This window comes from Corvus kubaryi, unplaced genomic scaffold (genome assembly GCF_017639235.1).
Source record: "Corvus kubaryi isolate FWS band 111438036 unplaced genomic scaffold, C.kubaryi_AGA036_p1.0 split1-37296, whole genome shotgun sequence".
Taxonomy (NCBI): domain Eukaryota; kingdom Metazoa; phylum Chordata; class Aves; order Passeriformes; family Corvidae; genus Corvus; species Corvus kubaryi.
Window position 1 is genome coordinate 1,257,214 of NW_024582075.1, and position 14,797 is coordinate 1,272,010.

Below are 14,797 nucleotides of genomic sequence, written 5' to 3' on the forward strand. Positions count from 1 at the left end.
AGGCCTGTCTGTGCCTGAGTTTCGTTCATGTATTCTTACCCATTAGCAAAATCTTACATTTTTGGATTATGCAAAGAAAGGATTCCAGAGATCTATAAGCTGTTGAGCTTCGTGATCGTATTTAAGAATAACTGCACAGCTCTAATTCCACAATGAAAGATGTGATGGATTTTTAATTCCTTTTTATCTGCACACTAGTGCCTCAGTTCCTACAGCTGTCATCAGTACACACCAACCATAGCTACTCTGCTAATTTCTGCATTACACATTTGTACATTACACTTCCAAAGTTATTGAAAGCTTAGAACAATAGATATTGTTGCCATGGAAAGACAGCTTCTGAAAATTTGAGTGCATTTTTCTAGTTAAAAACATTGGTTGCTTTTCCTTTCTGTATTTTGAAATATGCAGATACCATTTGTGCTCTGTAAGTATGTTTCCAATGCTCTATTGTATAGAAAATATAATTTAAAACAATAACATCAACAATTTGTACATCAAAATGTATTTATAAGATAGTTCTTAAATAAAAAAATCTACAGTTTTGGTAAACTAGTTACATGAAACACCAATTGAACATTCCTAGAATGTCTACATTTACAACAGTTTAACATACTTAAGATCAGTAGTTGGGTTGGGGGTTTTTGTGTGCATGTTGTTTGCTTGCCTTTTTTTTTTTTTAAGCTACAAATTTTAGCTACAAAATGGAGCGTTTTCTGAAGCAGTTACTCAATTTCTTGTGGTATTTCTCAGTAAAGCATATTTTACTTGAAAATAATGATTTCAGTTCCAAAGCACATATAATAAGAACTTTCAAATGTTCGCTCTAAGTGGCAGCATCGCACACAACTGAAATTACAGTATTTTAGCACCCGTAGCAGGAAATCTGTTTAAAAAAAAAATTAAACACTATTCAAAAACTAATTCAGCTGCAATATGAGTTCTGTGTCTGCACAAGTCGTACAAAATGTACTTTAAACCCCCATCCTTCCCATCTTCCCGAGGCTCAGCTTCACTGCTGAATTCTCTCCCTCCTCCACCCTGCAGTGCAGAGGGATGGGGAACAGGGGCTATGGTCAGTTCATCGCACAGTGGTCTTTGCCACTCTTCCTCCAAAGGGGGAGGACTGATCACATGCTTTCCCCGATCCATTGCAGGAATCCCTTCCAAGGGTGACAGTCCTCCATTAACTTCCCCAATATGAGCCCTTCCCCAGGCTGCAGTTCATCATTAACTGCTCCACTGTGGGTCCTTCACATGGTCACAAATCCTGCCAGCAAACCTGCTACAGTGTGGGCTCCTCTCATCATGGGGCCACAGGTCCTGGTCCAGTGTGGCCTTCCCACAGGGTCAAAGCCTCCTTTGGGCACCCACCAACTCCAGTGTGGGGTCTTCCCCAGGCTGCAGCTGGATCTCTGCTCCACCATGGACCTCCATGGACTGCAGGGGAACATCATGCCTCATCATGGTCTACACCAGGGGTTGCAGGGGAATCCCAGCCCCGGCACCTGGAGCAGCTTCTCCCTCTCCTTCTCCTCTGACATTAGTGTCTGAAGAGCTGTTTCTACCACATATTCTCACTCCGTTCTTCCCTGGCTGCAATTGCTCCTGTACAAATCTTCTTCCCCCTCTTCAATTTGTTGTCCCAGAAGCACTACCGCTGTCACTGATCGGCCCAGCCTCGGTCAGCAGTGGATCTGTCCCAGAGCTGGCTGGCACTGGCTCTGCTGGACATGGGGGAAGCTTCTGGCAGCTTCTCACAGAAACCACCCCCACTGCCCTCCTGCTACTGAAACTTTGCAATACAACCCAAATACGGTAGCGTTGCTGCTTGGATTTTAGCCTCAGCCTTGAACTTTCAGCAGGCAGAGATAATTTCCATCAGTAGGACACAGTCTCCTCATAGTTTTCAGAAAAAAAAAGTCCTTCCTGAATTTAGGGGCCCAGAACTGGACACAGGACTTGAGGTATGGCCTCACCAGTGCCCTCTATAGGGTGACTATCCTGCTGGGACTATCCCTCCTCCTACTGACCACACCATTCTTGATATAGGCCAGGATGCCTTCTTCTGGGCACAGCTGGCTCGTGTTCAGCCGCTGTCAACCAGCACTCTCAGGTCCTTTTCTGTTGAGCACCTTTCCAGCCTCTCTTCCCCAAGCCTGTAGCTCTGCCCAGGGTTACTGTAAAGGCAGGACTCAGCACTCAGCCTGGAGGTTCATTATTAAATGAATCTCAGGCCGTGATCCAGCCTGTCTAGATCTCTCTGCAGGACCTTCCTACCCTCCTGCAGATCGACATTCCTGACCAACGTAGTGTCATCTGTAAACTTACTGAGGCTACACACTCAACGCCCTCATCCAGATCATGGATAAGACCAGCTGCCAGCTGGATGTAACCCCACTCATCTCCACTCTCTGGGCCTAGCCACACAGCCAGTTTTTTACTCAGTGAGAAGAGCACCAGTCCAATCCATGAGCAGCCATTTCCTCCAGCAGAATTCTTTGGGAAATGGTGTCAACGGCTTCACTAAAGCCCAGGCAAACAACATCCAGTCCTTCCCTCATCCACTAAGTATGTCACCTTGTCAAAGAAGACCATGTGGGCTTAACAGGACTTGCCTTTTATAAACCTGTGTTGGCTGGGCCCAATCCCCTGATCATCCTGCATGTGAATGCCATGTGATGACAATCAAGATGATTTGCTCCATGACCTTCCCCAACACTGAGGCCAGGTGACAGGCCTGTTGGTTTTCTGGATCTTCCTTCCAGCCTTCTTTGTAGATGGGTATCATGTTTACTTGTATTGGCTCTAGCTGGGATGGGTTCTTTTCCCCACTGCAGCTCTCACCTTTGCTGTGCATCGGTGACTGGTAAGGTGCTGATAACACACTGGTGCTTTGGCTACCTCTGAGCAGCCCTGGCCCAGCATCAGCAATGTCTCCCCAACATTCTGCACTCCCACAACCAGCAGGCTGGGGCTGGGCAAACGTGGGGAGGGGACATGAACAGGACAACTGACCCAAACTGACCAAAGGAATATTCCATATTATATGACGTCTGCTCCAATATAAAGCTAAAAGGCCACAGTCTGTCTGCCAGAAGTACAAGGTGGCAGTTCTGCTAATCCGCTCCCTCACTTCTCTGAGAACCAAAACCTCTATCATTTTGTAATCTCTGTGCCCAAGACAGACTACAACCATCACATCACCCAGCAGTCCTTATTTATACATAAACAAGTTCAGTGGGGTACCTGGACCCAAACACCCCTGAAAGCCAAAAGTCTGCTCTTCCATAATCCTGGATAGTATCTCTGCTGACATTTTTTTCAGAGTGCCAAATATCTTAAACATAACAATTTCATAATCAACTGTGACCAAGACAGCTACCAGTCTTCACTTCACCCATGAGACCCTCTTTAGTTGCAAAACAACAGACCTAGGAATGCACCTTTATCAAAAGCTACCTTCTATGTACTTCAGGACCTTGATAAGCTTTTGGAGTGTGCCCATGCAAACTTTCTGAATGACAGCAAAGACAAGTTCAACATCCTGCACCTGGCCCAGGGCAATCCCCAGTCTAAGTACAGACTGGTGGATAAAGGGTCTGAGGCCAGAGGAGAAGGACTTGGGAGAAACTGGTGAATGAAAAATTAGACATGACCCAGCGATGTCCACTCAGCCCAGAAAGCCGAACGTGTCCTGGGCTGCATCCAAAGCAGCAGGGGCAGCAGGGTGAGGGAGAGGATTCTGCCCCTCTGCTCTGCGCTGGTGAGATCCCACTGCAATGCTGTGTCCAGCTCTGGGGTCCCCAGCATGACAAACACTTGCAACCTGTTAGAGAAGGTCCAGAGAAGGCAACAAAAATGATGAGAGGATGAGAACACCCCTCCTATGAGGAAAGGCTGAGTATTGGGGTAGCTCAGCCTAGAGAAAAGATGATTCTGACAATACCTTATCATGGGCTTTCAATACTTGCAGAGTAAAACACGGAGACTTTTTACCAAAACCTGTGACAGAAGAAGAAAATACAGATTAAACTGAAAGAGGGTAGCTTTAAACTGGATGTAAGGAAGACCTTTTTTCTATGGGAGTGGTGAGACAGGCAACTGGAGCAAGTTGCCTGAAGAAGTTGTGGATGCCCCATCCTTGGCAACATTCAAAGGCTGGATGGGGGCTTTGAGCAACCTGATCTAGGGAAAGATTTCCACACTCATGCCAGGAGGGGGGTAGTGGTGTTTTGTGTTTGGACTAGATGTTATTTAAGAGTCTCTTCTAATCCAAAACATGTTATTTTTATCCATTTCCTAGACCTCTTCAGGTCTTATTCTAGGTGGCACAGACAGCATAGACTTTAATCCACTAGTAGATTTCAAATGTGTGCATTGAGGTCTCCTCTCTCCGTTGCTGTTATCAGGTCTATTGAAACGTGTAACAGTAACACCTCTTAACTAAGCAAACACAACTGTAAGTCAAGATAGCATTATGAGAATAATGTCTTCAAATTCCTTGCCATCCAAAATGACTAAATTTTTCAGCACATCCTAAAACATTTAATCTAAGACTGTAGGAAAGGGGGGAAAACAACAAATTTTAAAAAACTATCTTTATTTTTTTTCTTACATTTAAACAGGGATGTATTTCAGTTTTAGACATCCAGCCATTGTTTACTTCATTACTTTAGACAGGAAGAAAAAGTATATAAATGCAAATCATATTGGCATACCTACATTAGTGCTGACTGCTTTACTAGAAGAAAACCTTCTTCCACATTAAAATCAAGCACTTGAAAAAACTGCTGAAAAGCAAGTGCCTAGATACTAGTCATTTCAGCAAATAAACAGCTTTTATATATTCAACCATTTTAAGTCCATAATATTCACACCGTCTTGTTATGGAGTTCAGATCATACAAACACTGTAGAGATCAAAAACCTCCAAGAATGAAACTCATCAGGTCTGTGAGAAATACATATACCACATGTACAAGCAACAAATCTGGTAAAGTACTACAAAGAAGGATGTGTTTTCATAAGAGAATAGACAAGTGACCTACTTCTCAGCTCAAACAAAAACAAAGAAGTAACTTCATGAGTTTGAAATAATCAGTAACACGCCCTGGTGGAGTGGAAACTTACGACCTGTTATACAGCATGTTTTTGTAGGCCAAGTTCAGGATTTCTAAAACAAAAACTTAAGATTGTGAACAGTAATAATGACAAAAATCAAAGTATACATATGAGCACATAATCCAAACAATAAAATACACTTTTGGCTCTTAATGAAAAATAAATTACAAAATACAATTAAAATCCTTGTAAATGCAATGATTAATTCAAAGATGTACCTTTGCTTTCATATACATTTTAAATGCAACCACAAAACAGATTAAAAAATAAGTATGCCAAAAGACATCTGTGGATAGAAAAAAAACGCTACTTAGCTCTAGAAGAATTATAAAAAAACAGAGATAATCTGTGTTTTGGTCAATAAATCTGTCTAGTCACTTCCATCTTCCACAGCCCTTCTTCAATACCTGGCAGTTAAACATGACAAAACCACAATTATGGCTTTAAAAGAAGCATGTATTTTCTGAAGAAGAAAATATGAAATGGGCTGTCTTGCCTACAGAACTGTTGGTTTGTTCATATTGCAAGCACTTCATTGTACTGTATAGAAGCACCTGACACATCCTTGCCATCCTATGATAATAGTACACTGCAAGACAAGAAAATTCCAGGAAAAAAAATAAAGGAAATTTTGGATGCTCTGGGCTAGTATGCAGTGAAGGGAGAAGTCTAATGCACTTCCACTGCATTTGTTTTCTAAACTAAAGAGCAAAATAATTAACTAATAGACCTCTAACTTTACATGGCATGTCCATATTTTCAAGTTAAAGATGCTGTCAATCATCAATTACCTTAGTGAACATACAGGCTTTAATACTTATTCCACTTTAACCAGATCCAGTATTTGCTCTGTAGAACTCTTCTGAAAGTAATTCAATCTTGTTATCATTACGAGAAGTCAACTTAAATTATACACACATTTGTATTCTTTGCACACTCTTATAATTTCTACTGTACTGCAATTTTCATTGTAGGCAAAATAAAAGCAGGTTTTCAAACCAAGAGGATACTGGAAACACTTTCCATTCATTAGTAGCACCAGCGTTTTGACAACCGTCAACAGTTAAACCAGCCTCCACCGTATCGCTAGACAGGGACAATTTGAGTATAGTAACAATTTGACTAACCAGTAATACTGAGGCAAAAGAAGAAAAACAACGCAAGTGTCATAAAATAGATCTTAAGATTTTATTATTTTGCAATATGGTTGTGTACCTGTATTTTTCTTCAGCATTTTTGAAGAAAATCGCTTTAGATACACTGCTACAAATCCAAGTAACTGATTTATGACATCCGTCTTCATCTAAGACACTGTTACTACTTCCCAGGAAAGAAGAAATACTTCTCAAGTTCAGTTTTGCTCAAGATACTGTTCATTTCTATCATTTCATTGGTCCGTACGTTGATGGTCAAAGAAGCACTACTATTTGACAATACCTTAAAGCTTTCAGAACAGATGAATTAAAAAAACAAAAGATGGATGCAGAAGAACCATATCAAAGCACAGAGGCATGATATTGTTTCTGAGGGAGTCCTTGGAAAATCATGTTTATTACGGAGGTTTTTGCTTTGGGTTTTGTTGTTGGGTTTTTTTAAGATCACAAGACAACAGTTGAACAAATAAGCATTTTCCCATGTTCTGTTTGGTTCTAGTCATTTGTTGCGCTGAATGGTTTTCCTTTTCCTCCGCTTGAATAAGCAGCAGCACCTGCAAATGTGACATGAATTACATATGACATAAAAAGAAACTACAAAACTAAACTGTTTACTGTATGTCTCTCCTTTGAAGTATGTAGCTCAGGTATAGCCAGCACCACAAGGAACACATTTAAGCTCTATTGTAGGCAATTGATTTATTAGATAAAGAAACTGAAGTAGAGATATTTTTGACACATTTCACCTTTTTTTGGAAAAAGGTATCAAACTAAAAAAGCTTACAATACAAGTAGCTATTAAGTTCAGAGTATTGTTAAGAGTATCAAAAAGCACAGGTAGTATAGGCCAACTTACAAAAGCAATTTTAAGAATAAAGAATATTCCATTACCTGAGTACTCGTTCATATTAACTGGCAATATGCCATATAGAAACTTGTGCTTATGATTGTGTCACCTAAACTGTGCACTTAAGACACTATTGTTGCTAAGACAAGAAAACAATTTGAGCTTCCTTTGTCAACCAGAACTTGGAAAAACTTTCTGCAAAGTTATTCCACAAGATATTTTAGAAGAAAATGTTCATGAACAATATAATTAATGTTCTGATTCAGTGCTGTGATAATACTACTACAGTGAAAAATCACAGCTTAAATATAAAGAACACTGATATTCTCTCTTCTGCCTTATTGCATACTACATGAATGAAACTGAAACTGGCAAATACTGTGAATTTAACTTAGCAAATAGAGATAATCTGAAAGTACATGAAAGCACACTACAAAATGAAAAAGAGTTGTATGGAGATAGATATAGATAATATAGAGGAGGACTGCAGAAGTCCTGCAGAAAGTACTTTGGAAAATAAACTAAACAGGAAAGCAACAAGTAACACCAAAAAAATTTAATTCATTTAAATTGTACTGTTGGGTTTATTTTAAGCAACTGCCAGATCCTGAACACCACCTTTAAAAATAAAGCTTCACAGTAAAGTGTTCACAGTGTGTGTGATCAAAACTGAACATGCAAGCTGTCTACTTTAACAGAGCTTGCCCCATGGAGTTCTGTGGTTTGGTTACTGAATTCTCACTTGCAGTGCTGTACACTGAAGAGTCTTAAACTATGAAGTACAACAGTAATGAAAATATAAATGTACTGGATCAATAGCCTTGATCAGTAAATCCTTAAGTTCACCAAGCATTTTATATCACTAAAATTCAGAAGGAATCCAGATGATTTAGTTTGGAATACGGGAAATGGGGAAAGAATTTAAAACTCAGGGAGAATAAGGGGCTAAAAATAAGGTTCTACAGGGGGTGAGAACAACATCCAAAGTAAGGGGAGACAGAAGTTACCTTCTCAAAATATCCAAGGCACTCTGTCGCTCAGTCACTGAAAAAGTAGCAGTGGGCAGAGGCAGACCAGAACTGCTCTGAGAGTTACATAACTTTCAGTAGAAAAAAACATCGGTTATTGATGAAGAGGAAGCCCAGAATTAAAATTCAGTAGGGGAAACTACATAGGTAAGTATTTTTACAGCTAGCAGAAGTATCATACTGTACTCACTAAATTAAAAGTACTTTTTAAAGAAGAGACATAATTGGTTTTAAAGGGTAGTAGCCACTGACTGTAACTGAAATTCCCCCGTAACTACTAACCCTTTTTTTTTTAGCATTTGCCTATAATCACTAACATCCATTATCACTTAAGCTTTGACTTTCCTTGCAGTTGTATGAACTCGAATTTAGTTTTATTCTTCTTTCACCCCAAGTATTTTATGTACATATATGCCACATATCAAAGCAAAGGATTTTACAGTGCTCCTCCCTTTCAATATGAATTATCCTATAATCCTGTAGATGAGGAAATCCTACCCTCAACTGTGATGGTAAATCACTCGTACACTTGTTTGAGATTAGCAGGCCTCAGGTAAAGCCCACAGAAAAATTTTGTCTTGATTCATCATATTAGCATATACAGAACCCTGGTTACATAAGTAACTGTAGAAAGATGGAAGTACAGCAGACAATTAATTTATATTCTAGAACAGCTATCTAGAATTTTAACTCTTTACTCTTTAAATAAATTTTAAATGGAGCACAACCCAAGTAGATCAGACTTCTTAAATGCTTAGGACTACTTGGATCCACCGCAATTCAAGGACACTTTAGGTTTTCTTGCTTTCCTTATCAGAAAATTTTAACTCATCCTTGCTGCAAATATCATACTGTCCTTTATTCCTTCTGCATAGCCTATTTAGTTTGCTATTTCACTGTCAATCAGAGAAAAAGGCACTATGCAATGGAGAATTCAAGAGTTCTATTTTTAACCAACATAAAGCACTACTTTTTTAATCCTCTGGTCTTCTGGAGTTTGCGTAATACTACTATGAGTATAATTTCTATTAACAGTTGTTTTGTTTGGTTTCTTTTAATTATAAAAACTATTTAGCTGTATTTCAATTCAAGGAAAAATCACTAAATGCTGAAAATTTTTGTTTGATGTGGGAAAATAAGCATTTTATTAATAGATAACATACCTAAAAAGCACTAAAGGAATGCAAATTCCTAATGAATTGTAAACCACAGGACTGTCTTGGAAATTCGGACTAAAGTACACTGAAACACTGTGTATGTTTAAATCTAGAAGTGCTAGACTTCAACTTGGCTTCAAAGGCCAAATATATGTAGTTTTAAAATATATGCACCTTTACATGGAATTAAGACAGATCAGACTGTATTGCCTGACTATAAATTTTATGAAAGAAACCCTGAATGAGAGATCCATAGTGCAGAATCTCTCAACTAGTATAATTCGTAACAGAAATATAGACTTGTTCTTAAGAATATCATCACTAGAGGGTGTTGTTGTCACTTATACATAATACAGATATTACACTGCTTAGAGCCACATTTAAAGTTATAGATAGGTGCATTATTAAGGACTATTAAACCACAGACTTATTATAATATTCAATATGCATGCAAAAATACAGAAGAGATATGCTTTAAAAATTTCTACTTCTAGGAAAAAGGATTTTCTTTTTAATAAAGCATTTAATGACTGCTAACCTTTATCTGTAGTTTATGTAACATTTCTAGAGCAGGCAGTATAATAGCAATCTATAAAAATAAAAAACCACTGCACTTTTCCTGTACAATCCAAAGTGACCTTTGAGATATTATCTAAGGTAGCAATCTCAGCATTACAGTTTTGAACATTTCTTGTCCTTGAAACATTATCATACTTTTTTTCCTATTTAATACCCTTCCTTCTACCATTTGAGCAGTCCCTTGGGCCAACATGCTAAAGCAACTTAATTTGTCATTTGTATTTAGATAGCTGTGCTTTTATATTTGCCATTGAGCATGTGGCAGGCACTTTAGTGCAGGATTAATAACAAGTGTTTGAAGTGGCAAAAAAGATGGAAGATGCAAAAAGGACAGATCATATAATCATTTCCTACTTGCCCTTCTTTGCCATCCCACAGAAGAGCCTTTTGGTTACCCAGATCACACATGCTTCATAGAAGCAACTGTTCTGATGGCTAGCAAACAGTAAAGACAGGTTAATTGCTCACTGATAAATGGAAGACCATCTGTAGAAGATTATGGAGGGATCTGTAGAACCCCAAGTGTCGGGGCAGCACAGTGATCAGGTTAGTTTTCTCCTTGCTTTACAACTTCAGTAAGTAACAACTGAAATAGGGCAGGTAGCTACTTTTCTAAAAACCGAAACCAACAAAAACAACCAAACCAACAACCCCCTCCGCCCCCAACACTCACAAACAAAACAAACCCACCAAAATGCCCAAAACACAACAACCACTGCTAAGTCACACTAACTGCACAGCCACCATGAAAATGACATGGCATAAGATTTAGAATAAATACTGCACATGAGTACATAAATATTTATTGAACAATGAAATGTTTGGTTAAATGTTGGTTAAATGTCCCAAAACAATAAAATTCTTACTGAAGAAAAAAAACCTAAACTTATCCTTTCTGATCTACAGCATTTCAGTGAAACGGTAGCAGAAGCTCTAATATTCAGCTAAATTACATTTGTGTTCATAGTTAAAATCACACATAATGGGGGCAATCCCATATGAGGGGCACCCTTTTTTGAATCTTTTAAATAAAGATATAGTCATGCTAAGTTTCTAAACATAAGAAGACCTCTAGAACAAAGAATGAAGCATTTCTAAAAAAGATTCACATTTGTCTCCCCAGAGTATGAGGAAATGTTACACACAGAAGATATGAGCAAGGTTAGCTTTGTTCATACTTTCAGGTGGAGAAAAGATTACGAAAGAGGCACAAAGTGAGAGTCTTTTGAGAAAACAGTATCTCCTTAAAACCAAAAATACCCCTGTCACAGACATGAAGGATACTAGAAATCCCATTCCCTTACACTATTCTGCAGCATAAAACCTATGAACGAAATTTGAAATGTCTCACAACTTTTGATACTAAGCTTGTAATTATCATATTAAAATGTAAAATTATCTAAATCTCCTAAAGTGTTGTTTCTGAAAAAGTATGTGTACCTATGCATTGATGTTTGACAGGAAAGCTGGAGAGGGGGTGTGGGTGAGTGGGAATGAATGCATGTTAATTACGGCCAAACAACTTCTACCCCCAGAAAAGCCTCCAGTGATTGAGGAAACTGCAGTTCAAACAGACAGTGCTGAAACACTAATTTGAGTGTTTCATACTCAAAAAAAAAGAAAATTAAACTAAAGAGTAGGACACTGAGACTAGTTATTTTGTCTGTAACAAAACCAGTTAAGAGTAGGCCAGAAAGGTCAAGGATAGCATATTTGTCCATTATGTACTCACATCAGAAGGAGTGAACTTCTACATTTCTAAAGCAGCTGAGCATCTTGGCTCCTGAGAAGTCTCTTAACTTTCTGCAGGTAACTAACTAAAGTAGGTAACTAAAAATGGGTTTAATTGTGATAAGCACTGCCCGAAGTGGAAAAAATTTGATCTTTTTCTGTGTGCACATGAGCATAAGGGAAGTTATCACTGTGCTTATCTGAAGAGAGGGGACACGGAATTTACATATGGGCAGCCTATCAACATCCTTGTGCTTTGGGATTTTTTTTGTTTCAAACATATACATATAAGAAAATTTGTATTTTAATAAGAAAATAATGTATTTATAAAAGAAAATGTATTCTTGACAGTAAAATACTACAGTACTCTACAAAGATGGCAGCAAAGAATTTAGTTCTTCTCAGTGCTCACAGAAAACCAGTGCAAAAACATGGCCCTACAGACACCTCCATTCAAAATTATTAATTACACATGCAAATGAAGCTTAACTACCAAAATAAGAATCTGTAAAACAATTGCATCAAGAAAAAAATTGCACTTTGAAAAGCTTCCCTTTTCCTAAAAGTTAGGAAAATGGGTCATAGAAAACTTGCTGCTACTGAATTGTTCTGCTACTAAGGTATCCTTCATACTTGTGTGCCTCTATATTACAGTAAACTAGGTCCATATCCTTGTAAAATCCTATTTCAAGCACTATCATAAAATAAAACATGTTGGAATTCATACTGCCTTTAGCTATCAAGAATACTTTTCTGTACAATTTTGCAAGTCTGAGTTTACTACTCAAATATATAAACATTAGTTGTCCATCCCATGTTAACAGACCTTAGTATTTTTCCCTTTCATTACACTGTAACATTAAGGAACCCTGAAGTTATGTTTTAGTGATTAGTTAAAAGGTTGTCACAGAACAATATGCTGGTAAATACTTTGTTTGCAGAGATAACTGGCAAAGTGCAAACATTTGCACTTATTCATGTGAGTTATTTTCTAGATGTTAATACACTAGCTGAATGCTACAATATCTGAAAAGAATGCTTTCCCCTTTCAAACAGAATAGAAAGTAAGAAAAAATATTCTAGTACCCATTAAAAAGGTTGACATAAAGTACATCGCAGACTACAGAACTTAAAAGCAAGCAGGATATGAAGCAGGCAGAATAGCTCCTGAAGGTGGCTTTTTGTAAAAACAGTTAATTGTTTCACAGAATTGAAATGTATTTTGTCGTTTCTAAACAGACATTTTATTTTTAAGTTCTCTGAAATTAGTTTTAAACCAAATAACAAGAACAAAGCTCCTGGGGCTATTTCTGCCTGCCTGTGCTGTATAACTCACCACATGTTCAACACTTTCTGGCAGCTATACAGAAAGAGAGTAAGGGAAAAAAGAGAATCAGAATACCACATAGAGGAAAAATTTTACATCTTTCACACATGGCTTTTGGTAGTCAGAACACTATTTTAAAATAAGTATTTCAAAATTAGTTGGAATATCAAAAATGCATGCACTTCTCTAGCCAGCATAGCAAGATATGACATTGAAGACTTAGCCAAAAAAAGCACAAGCTATAGGAATTCTACTATTTAAAAACTTAAAGGTAAAATTAAGTATAGCACTATAGTTTTTCCCCTCACCAATGGCTATTCAATTCAGATAATATTTTCTGAAAACCTATATGAGAAAAATATTGAAGCAGCCGAGCACACAAGATCCAAAGGATATAAAAAGAAGGACATACTTTGTTTCATCCATTACTTCTACTTCTGCAGGAGCTGTGATGGGTGCATTTGAACGGCCTGCGGTTGGGTCATCTGTGTTCAGTTCTCCATTTGTTGAGCTTACTACCTGAAATCACAAGAAAGACCTGAAATTATGCCAGTGCCAGACATACATTTGTTAATTCCTGAGGTTACAATACCTCTTAAAAAACCCAGTAATTTTTGTTATTTCCATAGTTATTTTTATTCCAGTAACAGTACCTTTTCCAGATTTTATTCTGGCATCTCTGTGCTCTTGTAATTTTCCTTTCATATCTATTAATGGAACTGTCATCTACATGACAGACTCAAGGTGAGTGGAAGAAGCAAAGCAACTCTGTGGATCAGATTTATTTATCTCCCCCACATCTCTTCAGAGCCTTAAGGGAAGGCACTAAGCACTTTTCTGATACCAATTCAGTCTATCTCTACACCTTCAGTGTATTTATGCTCCTTAGCTTAGGTCTTTACATTCAGAGTGAATATGAAGGCCTGATTCAGCTGTATCTCTAAGAGCACTCACCAGAAAAGGTGAAAACTAAGACCATCTTCTAGACCTAAGAGTATAGATGGTGTCCAATTTTTAGAACACAAAAACACCTACTGCCAAAAAAATTAATAAAAATCAGATTAATCGTCATTCCTATTAGTTTACTCTCAAACTCCTATGTAAATTGTTCAAGTCACCGTGAATGCTGTGGTTCTCTGGGAATATTTGTTTTGACTTTAAACCAAGGGGAACCCAATATTCTCTCTCAGCTCCTGTCAGCTTTCCTGCATGACAAATGGAGCCATTCCAGAGGCCTCTCTGTTATCCACCGCACAGAATATGAAAAGGAAGATGGTTAACCAGTTGCACACAAGTATCTATCTGATCAGAGCTGCTGACAGTGCTAATTGACCCATTAAAGACTTGACTGACCACGTGGAGAGGTCTACTAGCTACTAAGTAGCAGCAACTGCTTGGCAAGGCACCAAGCATAAAAATATCATTCTGGACAAATAACACAAGAGTTTGCAGAAAACATCTGTAAAAAATTAATCAGCTATAGAGACCAAGAGCAGTCCATAATTCAAGATTATTACCAGCTGTTGCCTGACGGTCAGAGATTAAGGTAGATGAAAGGACAGGGAAGGAAAGTCATCACCATAATATTATTTCCCTCACTCTTCCAAGCTCTCCTCTTAATATAGTAGTTATGTCTCATCTATTTATAACCAGAGCTAAGAGTCTAGTCTATGGAGGCTTGTTTTGTGGTTCCCATCATAACTAAATACAGAGCTTCAGAAGTTTGCTGCACTCCAGGCATTTTCCATGCCATATGCTGACATCAGGACAAGTTTTCTCCTTTTTCTAATTTCACTAAAATAGGAGCCACTGCAAAAATAACCCTAGAAGCTTGTAACAAAACAAAAAAAT

At 38.1% G+C, this 14,797-nt stretch overlaps 1 protein-coding gene across 9 annotated transcripts in view; it reads right to left on the bottom strand.

Annotated features, from left to right (window-relative positions):
• Window positions 1-5,116: 5,116 nt before the first annotated feature.
• The window catches only part of CSNK1G3 (casein kinase 1 gamma 3), an 82,843-nt gene continuing 73,162 nt past the window's right edge, over window positions 5,117-14,797 (bottom strand). For 6 of the 9 annotated variants that reach the window (XM_042012741.1, XM_042012735.1, XM_042012732.1 and 3 more), the window contains 4 exons: window positions 13,359-13,465; window positions 12,956-12,979; window positions 8,132-8,223; window positions 5,117-6,831 (listed from right to left, as the gene is read on the bottom strand). In XM_042012741.1, coding sequence (XP_041868675.1) covers window positions 8,166-8,223; window positions 12,956-12,979; window positions 13,359-13,465 — 189 coding nt within the window. In that variant the 3' untranslated portion in view covers window positions 5,117-6,831; window positions 8,132-8,165. The remainder of the gene's footprint in view (window positions 6,832-8,131; window positions 8,224-12,955; window positions 12,980-13,358; window positions 13,466-14,797) is intronic. The other 3 variants (XM_042012739.1, XM_042012737.1, XM_042012740.1) reach the window with 3 other exon arrangements.